At 38.2% G+C, this 16,413-nt stretch overlaps 1 protein-coding gene across 1 annotated transcript in view; it reads right to left on the bottom strand.

Annotated features, from left to right (window-relative positions):
* Nucleotides 1-16,413, bottom strand: part of LOC111141260 (complement C9) — a 50,968-nt gene that overhangs the window by 16,321 nt on the left and 18,234 nt on the right. The window contains exons 5-6 of the mRNA XM_022493708.1: nucleotides 14,350-14,488; nucleotides 3,070-3,342 (exon numbers count right to left, since the gene is read on the bottom strand). Coding sequence (XP_022349416.1) covers nucleotides 3,070-3,342; nucleotides 14,350-14,488 — 412 coding nt within the window. The remainder of the gene's footprint in view (nucleotides 1-3,069; nucleotides 3,343-14,349; nucleotides 14,489-16,413) is intronic.

Below are 16,413 nucleotides of genomic sequence, written 5' to 3'. Positions count from 1 at the left end.
CAAAGGTATCAAGTTATTTGCCCCAAATCACAAAAATAGTCTGTGGCAGTGATTAGTACCACAAACCTAGGTCTCAGGTCTCCCTGCTCCTTCTACTACATCTTTACAATTTTTGATAACAAAGATAGGATAGACAACACTTTTAAGATATGCAAACTAAACAAGTGAATAGTTAAGCATTCCTAGGGATGATGGCTTCAATTTCCAGGAGAAAACTGAGGCAGTGACAAAGAACTATGTGTTTCAATGTCCGATACTGTCCCAGTCAAAACTAAACTACAATGGACGATTTTGTAGATGGTTCATTTAAGTTTCTCCTGCTATAGTTGCAATTAACTCATGTTGATTGCATAGAAGTTTAAAACATTTTACTATTTTTTAAAGTATATCTTGGTGTATACGAACATCACACCAAACTTCCTGTGTTTTAGAAGCACAACTGTTCACACTATATGACTTTAGGTGATGGTCAGTGATTCAGTCTTCAACAATAATCTTAAAGAAACTTACTCCATACATAATTAAGTCATATGAATTCACCTTCTGATGACCTGCAAAATAATTCTCATTGGAGTCTCGAAGGTGCACAAAACATATTTGGATTCCTTTTCATTGTTGCTAAAATTAGGAGGTATAACTGTAAGACAGATGTTAATGTTCTTTGGCTCAACTTATTTCAGAGGTAGGTCTTAGATCATTTCCATCCAAACATAAAGTTGTTCCTTCCATCTTAGATAATAAATACAAAATCTCTTGGCCTCACTTGTTTAATCATTTGCTACAAATTTTTTTGTCTTCATTAGAAGTGAAATTCCTTTAAAGAATTTTCCATACTGGCTGTTTTCAATTCCTCTAAAATCTAATTTAGTCATGCAGCTCTGCTTACGACTTCAGCAAAACTTCTCTTGTCAAGGTCACCAATGACCTTCACAATGCTAAAGCCAGCAGTGGTTACTTCTTAGTCCTTCTTTTTTGACATATTAACACATTTGACACAGTTCATTACTCCTTTCTCTTTGATAGGGTTTATTTTCTTATCTTCTAGGGCAGTTCTTCTCACATTATGAAGTGTAGACAGATCACCCATAGAATCTACCCGTAAAATGCAATTCTGATTCAGTAGGTCTGTGTTAGAGGCTGAGGTTCTAGCTTCCCAATGATGCTGATCCATGGACCACACTTTGAGTAGTGAGGTTCTAGGGCATTATTGCCACTTCTTGCTGTCCTCTGCCGGTTCTTCCTCTTTTGCCAGACCTTTTCTCTTTCTGTTGAAATTTCTTGAGTTAAGTCTTGATGTTCCCTTTTCTATTTACATTAACTCTTAGGGATCCCACCAAACCCTAAGACTGTGAACACTCCCTACATATGAACAACTCCCAAACTTACAGCTCAATCCCAAATCATTTTGCCAAATTCCAGACTTATAACACCAACTTCCTACTTCACATCTCCAAGTGGATGTCTAATAGGCATCTCAAACTTAATCTAAAATTGAACTATTGTTTTTCTTCTTTCAACCTGCTCTACCTAAAGTGCTCTCCATCTCAGTTGGTAGCAATTTCCAGCCTTCCAGTTGCTCAGGCCCGAAATCTTTGACTCGTGCTTGACTCTATACCTGTTCTAGCCATCTGCACACAACTGGATTCCTGCAATAGCTTTCAACAAACCTTCTTAATTTTGCTCTTCACTCTCGTAATTTCTTCCCATTTAAAATATACTAACATATGTCAGTCTTCTAGTCAAAAATTCTACCGACCTCCCATGTCATTCAGAGAAAAAGCTAAACTCAGAACAGGCTGTGAGGCTGTTCATGATCTGGTTCAGTGTAAACTTTCTAACTCATTCTCTTCTGGTTCACTTTGGCCCAATGGGCAGATATGTTCCCACCTTAGAGACTTGTCTCTAACAGCTCCTTCTGCCAGATACATCATCCCAACTATGACTATTTGGCTATTTCTTCTCCTTCAAATCTTTGCTCAGATTTCATTTCCTTAATGAAGTCTACCCTGAACTTTCCTTTTAGTATTGCCTTTGCCTAGCACTCCTGCTTTCCCTTGTGTTATTCTATTTTTTGCTTTATTCCATGGCATTTATCACTTTCTAAATACTATATATCTTGCTTTTTTGCTATTAGGTTTATTTTGTCTATCTCTCCCTGCTGAACTTTCAGCTCCATGAGGACAGGAATCTTTTTTAGTTTGGTTCACAAATGTATTATAAGCCCTTGAAACAGTGCCTGGCCACATAAAAAAGCCACATTAAATATTTGTTGTATGATTTAAAGGATTTTACAGCTGCATAATATGGATGGGTATGCATATTAACATAGAGACGAGGTAGAGAGCCATTCAAAACAATTGTATGATTAGGCACAACGTAAGTACTAAAAGTGAATTATTATTATTTTTAAAAGAGGAGAAGGTATCTAAACATGTGACTGTGTTATCAGAAAAGGAAAAATGAACGTTTTACCGGCATCATACTGATTACAGAAAGTGTTTTCTGTATTTCAAAGGCGATGAAACAAAATTCTAAATCTGACTTAAATATTAAAGGACAAACACATTTTCAAAGCCTTAAATTAAATGTATGATTACAAAGTAAGCAGACCATTGTCATATGCAATGTGTACAACAATTTCATGGCCTCATTACTTTAGAGATGCTTTCCAGTAAGTAAATAGTCATCAGTGTAAGGCATTGTAATGAATTACCCAGATTCCTCAGTCTGATTCTTCATTGTCATTCTGAAGATGGTATACATTCAACAGTCCATTACCACAATCTCAGTCCAATAGTGTGCTCCGAATTCTTAATATGCTTGTTCTTCTGTTCATCACCATCAAACATCTCACCCCCTTATATTACAACAGATCCCATGAGCCTCTTCTGCAGTTAGCATTCTTCTTCCTGAACTCCTAGCCACACATTTGGGGATTTGTTGAGTATTTTTTTTTTTCCTCTCTCTTCAGTGAACTCTATTTGCTCCAAACACTTAAACTTAAAACAGGGGGTTTGGTTAGTTTGAAAAATATCCCATCATATGCTTTGTTTTAAGCTTTGGTCTTACCGTTTGAGAAGAACGTGAGAGTAAGCGCTGGTAAGTCTCATTTTTGGAATATCTGAATCCAAGTTTGCCCCCAACTTCTTTAGGATGGAAAAAATTTTTGTGAGGAGACTTTTCTTCTTCAGGCGTATATTTATACTTTTCAATTGCTTCAGTAGGTGTGAATTTTAAAGTTACTCCTGCATTAATATTTGATGTTGTCTCTTGGACAATGGTTTTGAATACCTCCATCTGTTCTTCATAACTTTCAGTTCTGAAATTTTTATCGGCTTTGGTCTAAAAGAGAATGATGAAATGCTATTAAAAACAACATACAAAAAACCACCCAAACAGACACAGATGAAAGAAAAGCAATTATTTGAAAGGTATTTGAGCAAGGGAGTTAAGAGTGAAACACCCAAGTGACATCTCTGAGCTCTGATAGGGATTCCATGACTCTGAGGACAGGACACAGGAATCTCATTGTGGGTCTGATTCCTAGTCTATGAAAAAGAAATACCACACACAGCCCAAATGTTATGAGATAATGCAGTGAGATAATATATATGAAAGGCTTATAACAGAGCAAGCTTTCATATGTTAATCTGTTAATAATTAAAGAGCAATTTGCCTAACAGATGTACAATATATTACCATTTGTGTAAAAAAAGAAAGGAAGAAAGAAATGATAAAGCCAACCCTGACTGAAGGCTAGCACAGCTTTGAATATTTTACACATGTTAATTAATTTAAGCAGAAAGGTTAAGACTTGAGCTCTGCACTCTCAATCTTTACACTCTCTTGTCCCTTAGTACATACATATACACATAAATAAATAATTAAAAAAAAACAAAAAAAAATTTAAAAAAAGAAAGACCAGGAAAGCAAGCAAGCTAAGAAAGGCTTTTATATGCACCCAGAATTACTGGAAAAATCAACAAAGCTAAGTGTTTGCCCTTGAGAAGGGTAACTGTGAAAGGGAAATCTGGAATGGGAGCAGGTTTATATTTCCTTGCATAATCTTTTGTGATGTTCAGACTTTTTGACTGTTTTTTTTTTTTTTTAACACTTGTTTTATTTTGTTTCCATGCTTTGCATGGAAACAAAACATACAAACAAAAAAATACCCAAACTAAACAACCTAGTTAAAAATTGAAACTTTGAGTTAAAGAATTCTTTGTCAACTTGACAATTGTCAGGCATCAGTGGGAGGTTTGTCAATTTCAGTGGTTAAACTCTTTCCAGAGGTCCTCTGCAATATATTGTAACTTTTGCCTGAGAAGGAGCCACCTATCTCTTCAGTCAGTGGCACAGATTGGATTCGTAGTGTACATTGGGGGACAGTTCTGCACAGGGAATGCTATGGTCTGAATGTTTATGTCCCTCCACAAAATCCATACATTAAAATACTAATGCCCATGGTGATGGTTGGGCAGAGGGGGATCTTTGGGAGGAGGCTTCATGAATGAGGTTAGTGCTGTCATAAAAGTGACCCCACAGAGCTCTGTAACCCCTTCCACTGTATGAGGATGCGAGAAGTCTGTAGCCCAAAAGAGGGCCCTAACTCAACCAGACAAGCACTCTAATCTCTGACTTCAAGAACTTTGGATGTTCTCATCTTCAGAATTGTGAGAAATAAATTTCTGTTTTTTTTTTTTTTTTTTTTTTTTTTTAGCTACCCTGTTTCTGGTATTTTATTATACTGGCCTGCATAGACTCAGACAGGGAAGCTAAAGTTCCCATCTAATGGGAATGACTAAAATGTATATAATTTTCATTAAATTTAGGCATGCTGGGAAAAGTGCTCAATGTAAAGGGTTGAGTAACCTAACCACATCACTTCCCTGTTTAAAATCTTTCAGTCTTCCCACTGCCTTTAAGATCAAGTCTAAACTAGACTTATTCCAAGTTAATCTCTCCCTGACTGTATTCCAGCACTTTAGACACATTTTTTTTTTTTTAATTTTTATTTTCAGAGCCTGTGCTTCTTCCCACCACAGAGCTCTTTTATGCTGCTTTTACTTTCTGGAATGCTCTCTGATATCTGCCTCCCTCCCCCCCCAGAACCTAACACAACACATTCTCTCACATATACACACTATATGGCTTGACCTGGTTAATTCCTACTTCAATTTCAAGTCTTAGCTTAAAAATCACTTCTTCAGGGTTGAAGGGTTCTTTCCTAATCCCATAGACTATGAATCCATTTTCTATAAGCTCTCATGCCTCTTAAAATAAAAAAAAAAAAAATGCAGGGTGCCTGGTGATGCAGTTAGTTAAGTGTCCAGCTCTTGGTTTTGGCTTAGGTCATGATTCCACAGTCCTGAGATTGAGCCCCATATTGAGCTCCCCACTCAGTGTGCAGTCAGCTTGAGATTCTCTCTCCCTTTGCCCCTACCCCCTGCATGCTCTCTCTTTCTCAAATAATAAGTAAATTTTTAACAATAAAACAAAATGAAAAACCTTTTCTTTTACGATTGCTTATTTAATAGAATTTCTGATGGTAAGCTCCAAAAAGTCAGGGAACATGTCTTTCTTATCCACACACCACTATAGCCTTATCACTTAGTAAAGTGTCTGGCCTATAGTAGATGCTAACAAAAATTTATAAACTTTAATATAGCTAACAATAATAACTAATATTTACTGAGTGCTTACTCTATACCAGGGGCTGTTAAAAGTGGTTTACATAGAATAAGCAGAAAGGTTAATATAATTTCTGTAACTATCCCCATTTTACCAATAAGAAAATAGGTTAGGAAATTTGTCCAAGCTTGCACAGCTAGCTTTGAAACCCAGAAAGTTTTATTCTAGGAATTAGCTGTTAATTCTTATGCTACCCTGCCAAAGAGGGCTTGACAAATTCTGGCTAGTAAAATAAAGGATTCATGGAAAAGATTGCCTTGAACTTGGCCTTGAAAAATGAATAGGATTTCTGTTGCTTTGAGATCTGAGGATAGTGGAAGTGTTGCTGGGTGAACTGGTGAGACTCTGGGCTCTAGGGCCTCGACCAGCCCATCCTGAATGAGTCCCTGAAGGTTCTTGGTCATGACTCGGAAAAGAACTCGAGGACAGACACTCAGCACAGTGGATGAGCATCGTAAGTGGGAAAGTTTATTAAAGTGAAAAGTACACTCTCAAGATAGGAAAGCAAGGTGAGCTTGAGTGAGAGCTTTGCACACTTGGGTTTCTATCTTTTATTGACAGCTGTTAACTAGGGGGTAGAATATTTATTGGGTTGGGAAGCAGGGATTTGCACTTTTTCTTCCTAATTTTGTCAGGGGTTTCCTGTCATGGCACTTGCCATCTTGGGCCTGTCTGGTTTGCTCTGGCTTCTTGTGGAGTGCAGCAGGATAGGCCCCTGAACTTCCTGACAGTGGGCCATGACTTCCTTGTTGCTAACTTCTAGGTATCCCATTAGAACGTAACTGCCCACTCTAATAGGAGCCACTGAAGACAATTCTACTCAATCTTCAAAGCTGGAAAGGGACAGAGCTGAACAAAATGTCACCAGAAAAGTACTCCTTGACTCTCCTGGAAGGCCAAGCTCATCTTAGCTTCCTGTGTGCTAATTGGCTGCAGGATAAGGGTGGTGTAATTTGTAAGCACCTGCACTTATTCCTGACATGGCTAAGAAGAAAGAGGCCTTGGCAGAGATCAGTTTAGCAGTGTGGAGAATTGTTGGCAGGTGTGAGAGAACATTGGTCAGGGTTCCGTTAGGAAGCTGTTGGATGGTCCTGTCTGACTCTGCTAGGATAATAGTAGTGAGTAGAGTCTGAAACAGCAAAGATGGGGTCAGTCCAAAAAGAGGGCTCAGTTCAATGACAGACAGTCAGAGATGGACCAATACTGGGAATCATCATGAAGAAAGAGCAAAAAATCTTTGAAGAGAGGCCAATGATGCAAGGATAGAAGCAAATTTCTTTATGAAAACCCAAATAAGCAGACATGGAGAAGATCAAATTTGAGAGAGGGACAAAGGGGCTTGCATGTTCCAGAAGGCCATGCATATTATAGGGGTCAACTCAACCTGTCCTTTTTAAAGGTTTATGCAACTGATGCTTCTTGAAAAGAAAGAAACATTATTTCTGGAACTGGGAGTAGAAGAGATAGAATATAACCAATAAATATTTCAGAGTTCAAATTGAAAAGAAGAAGGTGGGAGAGCAACTGGAAATAGAAGGTAAAAAGGAAAAACTGTTAAAGATGCAACTAAGACTTTGTACAGATAGATAATAAAAACATGCATTACTTATTATGATTATTAAAGACATGTCTCACTAATTGAGAGAAGGAACCTGGAAAGAGTAGATTGATTGCCATCTCATCAGCCACCCTTGGCCATGGTACAGAGAGAAGCCACCCACACACTCCCAACATTTTAGCTACTAAATTTTGGGGTAATTTGAAATTTAGTAATAGGTAACAAATATGGTTCTTCTCCATTATCTTCAAGAGATCATTTTCTGTGTTTGTATCTGAAATGTTAATGTGCTCTAGGTTTAATTCTCGATGTTCTTTTCTCTCTCATTGTACACTTCCTTGATGATCTCAAGGATTCTCAAGATTCTAATGGTCATCCATATGTTGTTGCTTCTTAAACTGCCTCCATTTCAGATCCTTCTTTCTCCCCACACATCTATATAACATACTTTTTGCAGGATCTCTTCATCTAGATGTCACATAGACCTTTGCATTCAAAATTACCAAAATTCAAATCATTGTCTTCTTCTTGGACTTGACTTTGACACTTCTTTTGGAAGATCCCTCCCTCCCTGACTTTTTTTGATGGTCTGTCTTCCAGTGGGAGTGTCTTTGACTTTCCATCTCCATACTTTACATCCATGATGAGTATCCTTTGTTATGGCTAGACGTTGTTCTAAGCACTTTGCACTTATTAACACATTTAACCTTTTCAAAATCTTACGCAGTATGTATTATTGCCACCCCACTGTATGATAAACTGAGATTTTGGAAAATAAATAAGTTACCTAATGTCCCATGGATAAGTGGAGGAATTTAGCAGAATTTAAACCCAGGGAGTTTTCATTTAGAACCTGTCAATTGACCATAATGTACAGTGTCACCAATTCATTAGTGACCTCTTTGTTCTTAAATATGCCAGATTAAAAAAAAAAATGCTGGATTTCATTTCTTCCTTTTAGTCTCTACTACTATAGTAGAGTTTAGTCTTTCTTCATTTCCTTTTTGGACCATGAAATAGCCTCCTTCTGCCGTTACCTCTCTGGTCTTGTCCTTTTGAAATCATATCCCCAAAACACAAAGATTTAAAATGAACTTTGACCATGTTGCTGTCCTCAGGGGCTCCCTTCTCATGCTCAGGATCATGTCCAAGGTACTTAATATGGCATAAGAGCACCTTCATTATTTGATTTCTACCTGTGACTCCAAATTTGAATTCATATTAGTTTATCATAGACCATAGTTCCTTTCAAAATAGCAGTTTCTACAAGACCAGGCTTATTGTTCCTTGGAAACATCAATATACAATAAACAAACCAGCAGGTACAGAATAAACCTGATCTATACTCTGCTGGGGCTTCTAAATGAATTCACGTGGCAGTAGAAATACAGTTGGAATGCTAATTAAGCCTCTGTTTTCCATTTTGTTGTCATCTTTTATGGCAGTTACAATTACGTTTACTTGATTATGGGCTCTTACCTTTATTAGGAACATTAGCTTTTAAAAAAAAGATTGTTGGGGAGCCTGGATGGCACAGTCGGTTGAGAAGCTGACTCCTGATTTCAGCTCGGGTCATGTTCTTGGGGTCATGAGATTGAGCCTGGCATAGGGCTCCACACTCAGCCAGGAGTCTGCTTGGGATTCTCTCTCTCCCTTTCTCTCTGTCCCTATCCCCCCAGACTCACTCCCCACCTCTCTCTAAAATAAATAAATAAATCTTTTAAAAAGTAAAGATTGTTAATATACTGCATGCACTTATTTATTAATTTAGTAATCATTTTTTAAAAGATTTTATTCATTCATTTGACAGACAGAGATCACAAGTAGGCAGAGAGGCAGGCAGAGAGAGAGGAAGGGAGGCAGGCTCCCTGCCGAGCAGAGAGCCTGATGTGGGGCTCGATCCCAGGACTCTGGGATCATGACCTGACCCGAAGGCAGAGACTTTAACCCACTGAGCCATCCAGGCACCCCTAAGTAATCATTTTTTTAAGCAAAGAATTTACAATGTTAGTTTCTCAGGATTCCACAGTAAATAAAAGAACTAGAAACTTGACTTAGAATATATATGATATAGCAAAATAAATGCTAGAACAGAAAGGAAAACAGAGGCTGTTACATTAATTTGCAGGTGGGGCATCTAACCAAAACAGAGAACTCAGAAGAGAAAGCTGATGGGGGAGTGGTAATCAAAAACCAGGTCAGGGATGACCTTTTTCTCCCTACCACAGAGATTGACTATTATCCTGCTGGCTACAGGGAAATGCTCACTAAATTTAAGCAGCAAAGTGATAAGATCAGGCTAATCATTTATCTTCATACTGATGTGTGTGGAATGAATTGAAACTGAGCAAAACTAGAAGTCCGAAGCTGATAAGAAGACTCTCATAGCAGTTTTGCTGAGGAATGAAAGATGCGTAAAGCTCTGGCTATGGCAGTGGAAATGGAGAAGAGGAGACATATTTAGGATACATTACAAAATAATGGAACTTGGAGATTGATTGGATATTGTAGGCTTCGAGGGAGATGTGTCTATAGAGGAAGTCATTAGGATGATTCCCGTATTTTGAATTTAGTGATTAGGAAGATATTATTTCATTGTTTCACTGTATCCATTTAAGTGAAAAATTCAAGAGGAAGAGTCAGGGAACTGGGTATTAGAGTGGATATCAGCTTTGGGTATCTTAACTGTGTGATGCCTGATACAATTAGCTATATATTATCCAGCTCACAGGGACACATGGGCTGGAAATAGAGTATTTGTAAACCATCAGGTTAGAGGTGAAAACTGAAGCCACAGAAGGGAATGAACTCAACCCAAGCAGAATATGTAGACAGAGACTAGTGAAACAAGGCAAAGTAAGAACTCTGGTGAGACCTATAGGTCTTAGGGCTGTCCTAAGTAAAGGGAACTCATAAGAAACTTCAAGATGGACTTTGGCAAAAGGTAATAGAGATTTGGTGTTGAGGGCTGTACTGTGTTCCTCCCAAATTCATGTATGTAAGTCCGAAGCCCATGTACCTCAGAATGTGACTATATTTGGAGATACAATCATGAAAGAGTTAATTAAATTAAAATGAGGTCATTAAAATGAACTCTAACCCAACACGACTGGTGCCTTTTTAAAAGAGGAGGTTATAACTCAGAGCAGAGGGAAGAGGCTGTGGAGATACAGGAAAAATGGCATCTACAAGCCAAGGAGAGAGGCCTCAGAAGAAACCTGATCTCAGATTTCTAGCCTCTCAAATTCTGAGAAAATAAATTTCTGTTGTTTGAACCACTCAGTCTGTGATACTTTGTTATGGCAGCCCTAGTGAACTAATATAGTTAGTGAATTAATGGGAAATGCAAAAATTGAGACAGCAAATGTAGATAAGAAGAGTATGTGGAGATGGATGTTTCCTTCTTGTGTTTGTGTTTCTTTTAGTGAGAGTCTTGAAGTATTTATTTTTATATATTAAGAGCAAGGGGGGAGATGAGAGAAAGGAGCACTGATAGAAGGTTTAAGTGGATAATTAGCAAGATACCTGGCATAGAATCCAACATATAGAAAAACACAGTCTCTACTGAGACAGAAGAGAAAGATGTTAAGGGTAGACTGAGTGAGAAGTAAGTTTGTACACAAGGATCACTTTGAAGAAAAAACTAGAAAATTCTTGACTAGGCTTGAGTATTCTCTGTTAAGTTGAAGCTAACTCCGTCTATTGAACTCAAGGTCAGAATGGTCAGATGAGGAACTTGAGGGGGTTGCTGGAAATTTTAAACCACCCCTGTGGGGACAGGGGGCGGGGTAGTGCAGCCTTGGGGGAAGAGTGTGGACCTGCTGAACTGTGTGGAGGCCCCGGGTGAAGCTAAAATGCCACCAGTTCTTTTGTTGTTATGATTTTCTCTAAGCAGTACACGTTCACAAGAGGGCCAGAAAAGTAATAGGGTTCATCTAAAATTGGAGTGTTTCTGGTTTATAGAAGGAATAGAAGGCAAGGACACTGATAATATTATCAAGAGTGGTCAAAATGGATCGGGATTGATTAGAGGAAGGAATTGAAGACTGGAGGAGCAAGATGGACTGGGAGGAAAGCCATGCCAAAGAATTGGGTCTTGATGGGACCCAAGAGTTTGTTTGTGGTCATAAATGAGGGTGAGAGCTGAGAGATGGGCCAGTTGCAGTGAGGCAAAGGGTTAAATGCTGGATTCCCCAATGTTCAGATGCCAGGGGCAGCACAGTTCTGCTGAACACAGGCTAAGGATGGGAGTGGCTCTGGTAAAACAGACACAGGAAGTTAAGAGGCAACAAGAAGACATTGGCAGCCCACAGGCTGTAAAATCACCAGGTTTCAGGCAGGATTTGGGGTGGAAAGGACAACTAGAATCCAGGTGCATTTTACAATTCTTCGTTGATTTCTTAAATCTTACGTATTCATGGTGACCCAGGTTTATAGAAAATGGTAATGAAAACCTGAAATCCGATTTACAAATTGTTACTTTCCAGAACAAAAGTGGTGAGGACCAAAGAAAGCTAAGGAAAAAGTAAATGATTTGTACATGTCACCATCCCTGTTTTCTTCCCCATAATTGCAGGCTTCAGTGGTTCAGTATTACTTCTGACTTACTAGATAGCCAGTAAACCTTGACCTGTAATGTGAATGCTAATTACACACTAAATTGTAGTGAAGTCTTTTACTAATTATATTCTTTAAAAAAGGAATGATAGCAAATATTTATTGAGGGTTTGCTATGTGCCAGTAACTTCCCGGCTGTTTTAGACTCATTTATCTTTACGAGATAGACACCAGTATTTCTATTTTATACATGAGGGAATGGAGGCACAATGAGGATAAATAATTTACCCAAGATCTCACTGCTGCTTAGGAGCGGAGCCAGGATTCCATTTTATGTACTGTGTTCTGGAGAGCCAGAGAACCAGAGCCACATTTGAGAGAAGAGGCACTGAGGGAGTGTGAATGTGTCAGAGGCAGATGTCATTATTAAGAAATATTCCTCATACACCGATAGTTGGGTAGAATTCTTTCAAAACATAAAAGACAGTAAATTACTGTCTATGAGTAACAAAGACAGGATTTTAAAAATTAATTAATCCACCAAAAATGTGTTGAGCATCATGTGTACACATTGCGTAGAGTATTAGCGTAATAGGCTATAAGGAAGTATAAAATGTATTCAGTTACAATACTAAAATACACAAAAAAGGAAGTAAACTATCCCATTGGATATTAGAAGGTGTAGGAAGAAATTCTAATGAATAAAAATAGAGATTTCCATTGAATAAGCTCATGTTCTTTTATGTATGAGAGAAACAAATTTGGCTACTTGCAAAGACCATCACAGACGAGAGTGAGGGGACCACTAGCTGTTGTAGCACCAAGAAGGTGATCTGGGGACTTTAGCAAGCCTCCAGCCAACTCTACCAGCACTCCTCCTTAGCTGACACCGACTCACCATCCAGGCCCATAATCCTCTCTGCTTTTTTTTTTAAATCAACTTGATGCCAAGACTTGCTTAGAGATGTTATTCTGATTTGAACTGATAAAAAGTTGCTGCAGTCTTCATTTCTCCCACTTTGTGTGAACATCAATTAGTTTTCCTTGGCTATGAGATGCTGCTCCCAACTTCCGTGGGACAGAAGCAATATACGGGGTAAAGAACACATCACCTTTGTAAAATCCAAAATATTGAGTACAGAAACCCATCTATTTCCAGGGTTGTAAAGAAGAGAAAACAGGGAATTTTCTCTCCAAATAGAGCTTCAAGATCAGTCATAGGCAAGGTCCTGGCCCTGACCATCTCATGTCACTCATGGTCATTCCTACCCCTAGAGAGAAGCTAAGAGGCTGATCACAGGGACGAAGAGAGGAAAACTGTATGACGCAGACCTGAGAACTAAAAAACAAAGTAAGACTCCAACAACACTTCTTCCATCAGCAATGACACAGGTCACCTTATCTTTGCGGTATTCTTTTTTAAGAAATTAGAACTTTTGTAATAACCTTTAGAAAGATGATCATCTTCCCCTCAAAAAAGGTGCTTAAAGAAGGTAAACTTGGCATGAGGAGGAAAAAGTCAATAATCCAACATGTTCCCTTAAATTTGTGGGAAAATGATTCTATGCTGGACTTACACGTACAAAAAAAAAAAAAAAAGGATAATGTGGTCACACATGTTAAGAAATGCCAGTCGAATAGTACAGAATTTAAAATCTTTAGTATTCATGGAAGAGTAGGAATGCCAGAGGCTGCAATGTGTATGGACTGTTTTACAACATTATTAAAAATAAAAGAAATATTAACTACATTTATTTAAAAGTATATGTGTTTTGGAAAATGTTGTGAGTGACAACAGTGATAAAAGACTTTGCAAAAACTGAATAAAGTAAACATTATAGATCGTCAATGGGACCATTGAAAAAAAGATTTTGTAGCTCCTGGTTCAGAGTAAGCTAATTATTATTCTTTATTTGTATCTTGCTTAGACCCAAAAAATCTCTCTAATGGTGATAACTAGTAATCCTTTAAATGAAGGGTTCCAATCTGTGGATGGTTCTAGAGAATTTAGGTGACTTTCAAGAAGGTGGTTACGTTTGGGGTGGCACTGGGTAGAGTAGACCTCATTTTAAGAAATAGTTTAACAAGAATTAGAGGGGTTTGAGGTGAGTGAAAACAGCCACTTACATTTGTTAGGCAGGCTTTACCAAGGGGAATGCTGAGGAAAAAACCAATGTCAAAATGAGTTTTTTTGGTAGACTAGCAAAAAAAAAAAAAATGAGCTTAAATAGCATGAGCAGTGTACCCAGTACTTAAATCAGCATTAATTTAATTTATAGTTTTATCAGAATCTTAGATGATTCTTTTCATGGAGTCTGGGTATTTGCCAAAACTATCACTAGGTACACATTACTGAGGGTTGGTTGTAGACCACCGGAGTTTCCTAAAGAGATCAAAGCTATACATCTTCTTCTTTTCAGTCAATCGTATATTCCCATCAGATTCTCATTCTACTGAAATTTTCACATTATTTAGTATTACATTTATGGAAGTGGCTTTTCAGCTAAAAGCTGAGCAATGCTTTTGCTTCTGAGGAGACTTACTTCATAGGCCAGAGAAGCCACGTTCCAGGGTCTGCGGTAGTAGACCCGGGTGTTTCCATCCCGAATGCGGTCGCAGAGTCCATGGTAGTACTCATTGTCAAAAGGTGTGGTTAGGGGGTCCATCCCTAAGATGTTGATCCTGAAAATGAACAGAGTAATATCAGAGATCCCAGGAGCTAATGCAAGGCAGTCCTCTGTAGCTGGGGGAAAGAGAGAGCTTTGGCTCATGTCCCCATCACTCCACATATGCATGATATAATCAAGAACAGAAGCAAGGGTCTGCTCACTTCTGCTTTACGTCTCTAGCAGCAAACATACCTTAGGAAGGCCTTATAAACTTCCAGGCATCGAGGGCACTGTTGAGAGTACAATGAAAGAAATGCAATAACTGGGGAACCAGGGACCATCTGGCTCCTAGAGTCTAAATTCCACTGCTGTAACTCTGAGCTAACCTCCCTTAGTGCGCTAAGAGCCAACTCCGTAATACCGCCTATTTAAATTATTTGAGAACAGAGCATCTCAGGGGAGTTGTATAACATATGCATGTAATTTTTAATCTATGAATCAACATTGGGGCTCTTTCTCTCCCCATTCTCTTTAAACATAAGCCTTTTCCTCCAGCTGTCTCATTGCTTGTCAAGAACCTCATTTCCTCCAGGCTTGTATTATTTCTATGATACTTTCCAAGGGGAAATACAAAGATTTCAGCATCCTGACAAGGCATTTTCAAAAGTTCTACTTTTTCCTCTCAGCAAAATATTTTTATTTGGCAAGCTTTAATTCAGAAACAGAAATCTTATTTAGCTTTTAAAAAGTTAAGTTTGATTTGTAGACTTAAAAGCAATGTATGAACAAGGAGCAGTTCATTCTTTGGGAAGTACACATTCTTTGGGAAGTTAATTGGAGGAGTGGTCATTTGCTATCTAGTCCAAAATATATGGCTCCAGACCAGGGAAGCCAAAGAAGGGTTTGCTCTGTACATCTATAACTGAGTTTGAGACAAATGCAGAAATTCTTCCATGGCTCTAGATCACATCCCAAACTCCAGTGAACTGGATTATAAATCTGGATGTTGGTTTCAAGAGTAATTTGTCAAAGGGTGTTGATGGTTTGCTCTAAAACCCATTGTTAATGGAAGAAAAATAATCGAGAATATGTTACCACCAGTGGGTTAGTTAAAAACAACATCTTCACGTAAATGACACAATCTTTTTTTTTCAAGATTTTATTTATTTATTTGAGAGAGAGAGAGAGACCTTGAGCAGGGGAAATGGGGCAGAGGGACAAGCAGACTCCCTACTGAGCAGGGAGCCTGATACGGGTCTTGAACCCAGGAAGCTGGGATCATGACTGGAGCCGAAATCAGATGCTTAACTGACTGAACCACCCAGGTGCCTCCAAATGGCACATTCTTAATGAATTTTGAATCTGTAAAGAAAATGACGTTACAACTCAACTTTAAAGGAAGGTACTTAAGGAACAAATTTAGGGATATCTTTCTCAGAGCTAAATGCAGTTAAAATTAACCACTTCTGACTTTTTGCTCTACTAGAACCTTCCATGAAAAATGCTATGGCCCTAAAATTTAACATAGGGCCAAAAAATCAGATTTAGTTGAATAAGAAAGAAAAGAGACATTAGTATCTGGTTTACTTTCTCAAACATCTAATGCCTCATGACAGGTTAACATTTCAGCTTCACTTCTTCACCCATCTCTGTATCCACAGCAAATGAGTCATACTTTTTTTCCCTTTGGTATGACTAAGGTTTTGATACAAAGACAAGGAACACTGGAAACAAATGATCTGCTTGTTTCTCCAACAAGCCAGTACATTTTCTTTGTTCTATAGTGAAATTGTCCTTCAAAAATCTCTATTAATAGAGACCCTGTACCTCTTCACTTACAGGGAATAATGACATTAATCTTTGCTTATAATGATGATGAACTCTTGGGTGACTATGATACCCTCGCAGAGTGTAGTGTTTGTAATAAATAATGAGTAATATTAAGAGTTAATACACAGTCTTTGATCTCATGAAAATTATATTCAAACTGTGGAGTTG

This window comes from Enhydra lutris, unplaced genomic scaffold (genome assembly GCF_002288905.1).
Source record: "Enhydra lutris kenyoni isolate GAN:26980312 unplaced genomic scaffold, ASM228890v2 scaffoldscaffold5, whole genome shotgun sequence".
In the NCBI taxonomy this organism is placed as follows: Eukaryota; Metazoa; Chordata; class Mammalia; order Carnivora; family Mustelidae; genus Enhydra; species Enhydra lutris.
Note: the sequence above shows the minus strand (reverse complement) of the source record. Positions and strands in the feature narration are given on the sequence as shown.